This window comes from Myotis davidii, unplaced genomic scaffold, assembly GCF_000327345.1.
Source record: "Myotis davidii unplaced genomic scaffold, ASM32734v1 scaffold2693, whole genome shotgun sequence".
Lineage (NCBI taxonomy): Eukaryota > Metazoa > Chordata > Mammalia > Chiroptera > Vespertilionidae > Myotis > Myotis davidii.
In genome coordinates this window covers 35,269-45,500 of record NW_006284863.1, presented here as the reverse complement: position 1 = coordinate 45,500, position 10,232 = coordinate 35,269, and the positions used below count along the sequence as shown (strand labels likewise).

Below are 10,232 nucleotides of genomic sequence, written 5' to 3'. Positions count from 1 at the left end.
CAGCCGCGTCCTCGGCTGCCAGCCCCTTTCCGCGCGCGAGCCCCGTACCTCTGCGCTTCTCTCCTGCAGCTTCTCTGGGTCTCAGTGTGCCTCTCCTTCCTTCTAGTTGTAGAATTTACAGTCAGCCAGGCTTCCTGTTGTTCTGGATGAAGTCCGTATTGTTTCTCTGAGGTATTAATCAATTGTTGTGAGCGGCATTAATTTCCCGGTGTTTATCTCTGCCGCCATCTTAGTTTTTCCCTTGATCAATCTCGTTTTTAGTCTTAATCTCAAAGGGATGCAGGCTCCTTTGCAGATTAGCAGCGCTTTTCCTCTGCATAGCTCCCTTCCTTCTGGAACTCCACCCTGGAATTTCCAGCTCCCTTGGCCTCCCTATTCTCTGATTTCTGCCTCCAAGTCAGAGAGGCTCTGTTTGGGTCCCCCCTTCTTGTACCTGCAGCTCAAAAATTATCTACATGCTTTGCGCCCTGCCAGCATGGCTCAGTGATTGAGCATTGACCTATGAACCAGGAGGTCACGGTTGGATCCCCAGTCAAGGGCACATGCCTGGGTTGCAGCCCTGATCCCCAGTGTGGGGCATGCAGGAGGCAGCCACTCAATGATTCCCTCTCATCATTGATGTTTCTATCTCACTCCCTCTCCCTTCCTCTCTGAAATCAATAAAGATTTTTTTTTTAAATTATCTACAAGCAGAAATCTAGGGTGATCATAGGGCTTATCTCATACGCTTCCTTTATTTCAGGGATTAAAGGAATGTGCTTTCAATGTTGAAAACAGTTGTTCCATATATTTTGTCTGTATATTTCCTACATTTTTTGTGGTAGGAGGGAATGTTCAATACCAGTTTCCCTGTTCTAGCCAACAGACGTTTCTCCCCCCTGCATTTTTAATGACTACGTCTGATTTCAATAAGTTATGTTTCTTAAAAAAATCTGCTATTTCTAGGCATTAACATGGCTGAAGGTTTTTAAAAAGTCGTGTTAGAGAGCACTGCTGCAACAGGTTTCCGACATACGTGCTCTGTTCTGGAGACTGCCACTTCCGGAAAGATGGAAGAGATGGTCTTTCCCTGTTCTTCCTGCTAAAACGAAGTGCAGCTGACACTCCTGGACACAGAATGTAAAACAAACGTGAAAGGTAGAGAGAAGGCAGACCGGCCAGGGACCGCAAGACTCAGGAGTGACATGGCGTTGAGTTACTTGGGGTTTCTTCTCGCCTCATCTAAGACTGGGTGCTGCGGAGAATGGTAATGAGAGCAGCAATGGGCGCAGACCCACCCAAAAAGCCTAAAGCCTCTGACTAGTCAAAGAGCCAGGAAAGGGGCAGCTTAGCAAGACAGCAAACTTTTATTTCATTTTCTTTTTCTTTTTTTAAAAGTATATTTTTATTGATTTCAGAGAGGAAGGGAGAGGGAGAGAGAGATAGAAACATCCGTGATGAGAGAATCATTGATCAGGCTGCCTCTGCAAGGCCCCACACTGGGGATCAAGCCCGCAACCGGGCCTGTACCCTTGGCTGGAATCGAACCTGGGACCCTTCAGTCACAGGCTGATGCTCTAGCCACTGAGCCAAACTGGCCAGGGCAAGATAGCAAACTTTTAGATGGTAACTGCTCTTCCCCTGCCAAATACTACAGAAAAACTGCAGCCCCAGCCCCAGCCTGCCGGGCTGTAAGGAGCCTCCCTAGCCTCCCTGCCAAGGGGAAGTCAGTACCTTCCAACCCTACAGAGTCAGTGGAGACAAGGTGGGACCCTGGACTGCTCCCCAACTCCGCCCCCTTGTGATAATGAACCACCTATCTTTTCCCAGCATTGGTGGTGTCAGACGGCCTAGTAGAGGGGTGGGCAACCCCTGGCACGCCTGCCAAACATGGCACGCCAGTAGCTTTTGCTGGCACGCGAAACCCTCTCTTATAATCTTCCATTTACAATTTTTTCTTAATATCGACTTTTTTTTATTTTTCAGATAAATTCAGTGTAGGTGCATCTTAGATAAATAATTTTACATAACAAGTTATCTTAAAGACCATAGACATGGATTGACGATAATCCACATACGCTTGTGAATCTTTGTTCTCAGTGATGAATTTTGTTAAGTCTTGTAATAGGAGTAGCCTGATGGATCTAAGTAGTAGCTCATGCATCTCTCTGAAGGTCACGAAGTATAAATCTGATGTAAAATCTCTGTCATCAGTGATGCAGCAGCAAAAGTCCCACTGATAATATCAAACGGAGTCATAAAGTTTTCTGTCGGACTATCAGTGTACATGTATACATTAAAAAATAAATGTATTTTTCATCATCATAGTAATAAAAGCTAACATTCATTGAGGACCTACTATGTGCCATGTGTATAGGTTCTAAGACAACACTGTACAGTAGAACTTTTGAGGTGATAGATATGTTCTGTTATTGGGCTGTCTAGCATGGTAGCTACAGGCCACGGTGGCTCTTGAGCATTTAAATGTGCTAGTGCAACTGTGGGAGAGAATTTTTGATTTTTACATAAATGTAAATTTACATAGCCACATGTGACTAGTGGCTACTGAATTGGACAGTACACTTATAGGAACTTACATATCCTCTTTCATTTCTGTGTGTAAGAATATTCCGATATGAACACCATCACACGGATGAAATAGGTTAAGGGATTTGTTGGTCTAAGGCAGCGGTTCTCAACCTGTGGGTCGTGACCCCTTTGGGGGTCGAACGACCCTTTCACAGGGGTCGCCTAAGGCCATCAGAAAACACATATATAATTACATATTGTTTTTGTGATTAATCACTATGCTTTAATTATGTGGCATTAGGAAGGTTGAGAAACACTGGTCTTAGGTCTTGCAGCTTGTGAGGGGCACAGCTTTGGGATTTAAATCGAGGGATTCTGGCGTGAGCACGGTCAGGCACTTTGGGTGCTGTCATACATAGTGTCACAGGTAGGTGGCATGTGCCTTGAGAGCACAGAGGACCAATTTCATTGCTCCTCAGGAAGGGTGACCTGTTGGTTTGTTAAATTGTAACCAAGTGAGAATCCCCAGGCTTAGCGAATGTGTGAGTGAGAAAGGAAAGATAAAAGCCACCAGAGCCTGTTGGGAGTGATTAACCCAACATTGCTGGAACAATTCGGTAGTACTAACCAAATGTATATCTCCCATGATTGAAGAGTTATGGTTCCAGGGTGCTTACGTAGGAATGCTCACAAATGACACCAAGTGAAATAAACAGGGATTGTTCTTAATTGCACAATTTTTCATGTATGTTTTTATTATTTTGAGAGAGAGAGAGAGAGGAAATGAGAGGGTGAGAGAGAAGCATCAATCAGTTGCCTCCTGCAAGTCCCCTACTGGGGATTGAGCCCGCACCCCGTGCATGTGCCCTCACTAGAAATCGAACCCGAGACCTTCTGGTGTTCAACCAACTGAGCCACACCAAAGAGAGTAAATTGCACATACTTTTGAAGGGACTGTGGAAAATTAGTGTATGAAATTGACATGCTGGATGGAGAAGAGGGGGAAGGTCCTTAAAATAGACTCAGGCCCTAACCGGTTTGGCTCAGTAGATAGAGCGTTGGCCTGCGGACTCAAGGGTCCCAGGTTCGATTCCAGTCAAGGGCATGTACCTTGGTTGCAGGCACATCCCCAGTAGGGAGTGTGCAGGAGGCAGCTGATCGATGTTTCTCTCTCATTGATGTTTCTGACTATCCCTCTTCCTTCCACTCTGTAAAAAATCAATAAAATATATATATATTTTAAAAATAGACTCAGGGCCGGCAGAATTCAGGACAACGTCCCACCCATCCCCTCTGCCCCTCAGTGCTGCCCTCTCCCCTGCCCATTGGTCATAAAGTTGAGGTCATCTGTGTTTGGGTTGTAGGAGGCGGTGACGTTCCAGGACGTGGCTGTGGTCTTCACGGAGGAGGAGCTGGGGCTGCTGGACCCGTCCCAGAGGAAGCTGTACCAAGACGTGATGCTGGAGAACTTCCGGAACCTGGTCTCAGTGGGTGAGGACAGGCGCCCTCTGTCACTGAATGTCAGCTCCCGGGAGTATTTTGATTTCAAGTGTTTAAGACTTTGGGACTCTTGAAATGTGTCCCAAACCTGGGATCTCAGTTTCCTAAGTCCTGTGAGATATCCTGTCTGTACTTTTCCTATTTTTTGCAAATTACAATATTGACATCTTGGTGGGGTTTAGAATCAGTTGTTTAGTTACATCTTTATCGTACTGAACAAAGTAGAATAGAGACAGCATAGCTCCTTGTCGGAACTGCATGCAGTGTAACCAGAACTGTGAGTCAATCAGGAAAGGATGACCATTTGATTGCCTGTTGTATTTTTTAAAATATGTTTTTATTGATTTCAGAGAGGAAGGGAGAGGGAGAGAGAGATAGAAACATCAATGATGAGAGAGAATCTTCGATTGGTGCCTCCTGCACGCCCTCCACTGGGGATTGAGCCCACAACCCGAGCAGGTGCCCTTGGTCGGAATCAAACCCGGGACCCTTCAGTCCGCAGGCCGACACTCCATCCACTGAGTCAAACCAGCTAGGGCTGCCTGTTGTATTTATTGCAACAAGTCAGGATCAGAATTTGGAGAAATACTATTTAGCATGCATAAGGATCGTAGTATTGCCTTTTTGGATAAGGATTAAGTTTTTGCCTTTAGTGTATCCCCTTGTATATAAGCCATTTATTTTTCATAGCATATCAACCCTTCAAATTGGACAGGAAATGACACGTGGGGAGAGAAGAGTAGCTTCCGATGATGGAGACAGAAACCCCAGGAGGCGGATGAGCAGGTGACAGCCAGGCAGCGGAGTCCTTCCTGGGCCCAGGCGCTCTCCTCTCCCCCGAAGGGTCGCCACCCTGGCCCAAGCCTCCGTCATTCATTACGCTGCTTACTTACAGCAGCTCTCTCACTGCCTCCTTGCCTCTGCTTTTGCCTTCTGTAGTCTGTTCTCCTACAGCGGCCAGATCGTAACTGGTCAGTCAGATCAGATAACTGGTTTGTTTACTCTTGCATGACTTCCATACAGTCTGAAATAATTCCAGTGGCCTGCAGGGCGCTGCCTGACCTGGCCGCCCTCATCCGCTCTAGCGGGATTTCCTTTCCTTAGCCTTCCAGCCACACAAGACCGCTTGCTGTGGCTCTGACATGCCAACTGCTCCACCTCATGGCCTTTCTCTTGCTCTTCCTTGTTCTCCCCGTACATCCTTCTGTCTCCTGCCTCACTCATCCATGTCTGCTCAGATGTCATCTCATCTCAGAAGCCTGTTCTGAGCACTCTGCTTAAAATCCCCAGCCCCCTACCCTGTCTTATTTTGTGACTGATCATTAATTACTTGCTGATATATTAAAGGATTATGTTTTGTTTACTTGTATATTGTCTTTCTTTCCCCATTTGAGTGTAACAGCAGGAGATCAGGGATTGTATCTTAACTCCCAGGATATGTTCATTAATTATTTGTTTGGTGAATGATTAAATGATGAATTAATGGATGAATGGGTAGGCGGTCCCATTTGAATGTGAGTGAAAAGGCTCCCTCACAGCTTCTCCTAACCTGTGTTCATTCTCTGCATTGCCATTGTGAGCAGTGCCCCGTCCATTTACCCGGTGACATCATCCCTGCCTACCTTCCCCCCTCCTCCCTTCCTTTCCTTCATTTCCCCCTCTTCTTCACTCCCTTCTTCATTCACTTATTTTACTTTGTGTATCCCTCAAGTAAGCCCAGCCTACAATATAGTAATTACAGTCATCCCTATTGGATATAAGCACAAAAATAAAAAGCTAAATCAGAGAAGCAAAAGAACCAGGAGAATCTAGCTGCTTATCTGGCAGACGAGGCCCTGCCTATGGTGAATAGTGGGGGAAAGTCTTCTCAGTCCTTTCATCATTTCTGTCTTGTGTCTTCATGCTGCTAGAAGTTTTCCCACAGTCAGGGAGGTTAGATGCTGCCTCCATTTGACTCACTCCCTTATTTTTCTGTACAGACCTGCCTTGGAATTACCATTCCAGTTACAACTGTTGTCTGGTTTTGCTTTATAACTGCTTTGCCTTTTAAAATAATAATTATTTTTTTAAAGGAAGGCTATATTTTATTATTGATTGACTAGAGGCCTGGTGCATGAAATCCGTGCACAGGTAAGGTCCCTAGGCCTGGCCGGTGATCAGGGCCGATCTGTGGGGTGATTGGCAGGGTGATTGGGGGGCCCCTGCTGACACCTGCCTTGGCCAGCCTGGCGCCGCCTGTTTGCCCACCTCGCCCCCTGCCACCACTGCTGGTCACCTCCCTCTGTGGGGCGACCGGCGGGGCACTCAAGGGCCCCATCTGGCACCCGCCTTGGCTGGCCTGGGGCCTGCGGGCTAGGGTCAGCTCCTGCATTGAGTGTCTGCCCCCTGGTGGTCAGTGTGCCTCATAGCGACCAGTCGTTCCGCCATTCGGTCGATTTGCATATTAGGCTTTTATTATATAGAATTAATTGATTTGAGAGAAAGGGTGAGAGAGAGAGACATTGATTTGTTGTTCCACTAAAATAGGCATTCATTGGTTGATTCTTGTATGTGCCCTGACCAGGGATTGAACTCACAACTGATCATTTTGGGCAATGCTCTATCCAACTAAGATACCTGGCCAGGGCTGCTTTGCCTTCTCAAACAAGTCTTTACTTTTTTTTTTAATATATTTTATTGATTTTTTACAGAGAGGAAGGGAGAGAGATAGAGAGTTAGAAACATCGATGAGAGAGAAACATCGATCAGCTGCCTCCTGCACACCCCCCACTGGGGATGTGCCTGCAACCCATATACATGCCCTTGACCGGAATCGAACCTGGGACCTTTCAGTCCGCAGGCCAATGCTCTATCCACTGAGCCAAACCGGTTTTGGCACAAGTCTTTACTTTTATTTTTTAATTTTGGGCCAACATTTTATTGAAATATATACAGAAAACTGCACAGATTATAAATGTACATGAATTTTCAGGGAGTGAAATGACTTCTTATTTGTGTAAGTTCTTTTTATTGAGGTAACATTTACATATGCACATCCTAAGCATGCAATTTCATTAGTTTTGACAAATAGATGCACCTCCGTAACTCCCACTCCTCAGAAAGTTGAACGAATCTTATAGTATATTCTGCGCACATCTCCCTTATTAAAAGTTCCTTTTGGCAACATCAGAATATCACAAGGTTTTACATTTTTTGGTGTCTATCTAGTTGCCCTGCTCCATCTATGAGGAATGTCCTAGAGGCCTAATTTCACTGCAATAATGCACAAACCAAAGGCTTTCTTCTCTCATAAGAATTCTTATAAACAAAAGCTCATTGAGAATGGTGCTAGGTGGATCTCACTGTCTTCACTCCTGCAGGCAGCTCACAAGGGGAGAAAAAAGCAGTGTGACTTAGGGATTAGTTAAGAACATTATGCTTCTGATGAACAATAACTTTTATGATACTTGTATTAGCTACTTATACCTGTATAACAAACTATTCTTAAACGTTTTTTATGTTGATTGATATTAATATTTCTACAAGACTTATTTATTTGTTAAAATATATTTTTATTGATTTCAGAGAGGACAGGAGAGGGAGAGAGAGATAGAAACATCACTGATGAGAGAGCATCATTGATCAGCTGCCTCCTGCACATCCGCTACCTGGGATTGAGCCCGCAACCCGGGCATGTGTCCTTGTCTGGAATTGAACCCAGGACCTTCCAGTCTACAGTCCAACGTTCTATTCACTGAACCAAACCAGCTAGAGGCATGTGTCCTTGTCTGGAATTGAACCCAGGAGCTTCCAGTCCACAGTCCAACGCTCTATTCACTGAGCCAAACCAGCTATGGCTATTCTTAAACTTAGCAGTTTATAACAATAAGCATTTATTTATACTTCTGTGAGTCAGGAATCTGGTGGCAGCTTATCTGGATGGTAAGGGTCAGAAACTCATAAACCTGTCAAGGAATCCAGCAGAGCTTCAAGCCTTTGAAGGTTAATGGGACTAAAGTTTCAGCTTCCAAGATGCACTCGTTCACCTGATTGTTGGGAGAAGGCCTTGCCAGTGGACCTCTCCGTTGAGCTCCTGAGTGTCTTCCAAACATGGCAGTTACACCAGCTGGTTACACCCAAGACAGTGGAAGGCAGAAGCCACAATGTCTTTTATGACCTAACCTTGGAAGTGATGTACTCTCACTTCTGCCATATTCTGTTGGCTTCACAGATCAATCCTGATACATTGTGAGAATGGATTTGATAGAATATGGACATCAGGAGGCAGAATCATTGGGGACCATCCTGTATGCTGGCTACCACAGCACCTTCTCATATGTACAAATACATATGTACGAAGCCTGGAAGAGAATATTAGCCATTCACATTGATCATAAAATTCAGCCAAATTAAGTGGCAACAATTATCTTGGGAATTTTACTCCCATAAAATATGGAAATGAGTTTTCTATTTTTTTCCAGTTGTTCACTAGTTGAATATTATATATCCTTTTTACTTTTGCTGAGAAAGTTCCCTGCTCTGTAGCTATCTATTTCTAATTTTGACTTCATAGGTAAATCTTTTTATAGTTCCAAATGAGTCTCCTTAACACTTAGTGGGTAGGAGCCTACTCATCACCTCTTTGTTTTCATAGGCATGAAAAAGCCAATGACAAAGTCCAAGCTGATCGAATATGGTCTCCCAGTGTGGTTGACTGGTGAAATATTTTTATTTCTGAGTAAATATTCATTTTTCCTCATTTTCATCTCTGAATTCTTATCCTTTCAGGATACCGGAATCAAAATGAGATAGAGACTCTTCAACAAGTTGGATTAAGGGACCTTTTTCAAGAAGACCTTGTGTGCTGGCCAATATGGGAACAAATCATGAGTAAGTTAACCAGAAATCAAGACTTGATGATAAATATACAAGGCAAGAGGTCTGATTTGCCAATCCAAGGCAATTCCTTCTGCCAGTTGTGGGCAACAGAATCTACTCAGGTTTCTGAAGATGAGAACTATGTAATAAAGGTTCAAGGGGAAGTTCAAAGTGCCAATAGTATTAAAAATCAAGATTTTCCAAGTAAGACCGCCTGGGATTTCTGGAGAGAGTCACAGAATTATCAGAGTAGGTGTCAGCAGTTTGATGGGAAATGTAAACTGTGTAAGTGTGATGGTTGTGATATTAAAAAGACCTCTCATGACCATGATGATGATCAGGAAGTACATAAAGGTGAGAGGTCATGTAGCCACAAGAATTGTGGGAAATGTTTCATGAAGACATCATTTCAGCATAATGGAGTTCATGCAGGAGAGCAAAATTCTCATGAGAATGGACAAGGCTTCAGTTTTGGCCCCAGTCTTGAACTTCATCAGCAGTTACACCTAGGAGCAAAATCTCATATGTTTAGTGAGTGTAGGGATGGCATCAGTTATAGCTCGCTCCTTTGCACTCATCAAAGTGTTCTCACAGAAGAGAAATTCAATAGGAATGGTGAGTGTGATGAAGACTTCTGTCAAAGCTTACATCTGCAAATTCATCAGAGAATCAACACAGGAGAGAAGCCCTACAAATGTGCTGTGTGTGGGAAAGGCTGCATGTGTAGCTCAGATCTTCATGGTCATCAGAGGTTCCACTCTGGAGAGAAACCCTACAAATGTGCTGTGTGTGGGAAAGGCTTCAGTCAGAGTTCACACCTTCAAGTTCATCACCGAGTCCACAGTAGAGAGAAACCCTACAAATGTGCTGTGTGTGAAAAGGGCTTCAGACTGAGTTCACAGCTTCATGCCCATCAGCAAATCCACACTGTAGAGAAGCCATACAAATGTGAGGCATGTGGTACGGGCTTTACTCATAGTTCACATCTTCAAGAACATCAACAAGTCCACACTGGAGACAAACCCTACAGGTGTTCTGTGTGTAGTAAGAGCTTTAGTCAGACCTCAAGTCTTCAAGCCCATCAGCGAATCCACACGGGAGAGAAACCCTACAAATGCACTGTGTGTGATAAGAGCTTTAGTCAGAAATCACATTTGCAAGTTCATCAGCGAGTCCACACTGGAGAGAAACCCTACAAATGTACTGTGTGTGGGAAAGGCTTCATGTGGAGCTCATATCTTCATGTTCACGAGAGGATCCACACAGAAGAGAAACCTTACAAATGTGGGGTGTGTGGAAAGAGCTTCAGTCAGAGTTCACACCTTCAAGCCCATCAGCGAATCCACACTGGAGAGAAATCCTACCAA

At 44.5% G+C, this 10,232-nt stretch overlaps 1 protein-coding gene across 1 annotated transcript in view; it reads left to right on the top strand.

The window, feature by feature from the left end:
• Positions 1–10,229, top strand: part of LOC102769359 (zinc finger protein 233) — a gene marked incomplete at its 3' end in the record, with an annotated part of 26,156 nt that extends 15,927 nt beyond the window's left edge. Inside the window, exons 3-4 of the mRNA XM_015558403.1 lie at positions 3,873–3,999; positions 8,776–10,229. Of these exons, the coding sequence (XP_015413889.1) occupies positions 3,873–3,999; positions 8,776–10,229 (1,581 nt within the window). The remainder of the gene's footprint in view (positions 1–3,872; positions 4,000–8,775) is intronic.
• Positions 10,230–10,232: the final 3 nt, after the last annotated feature.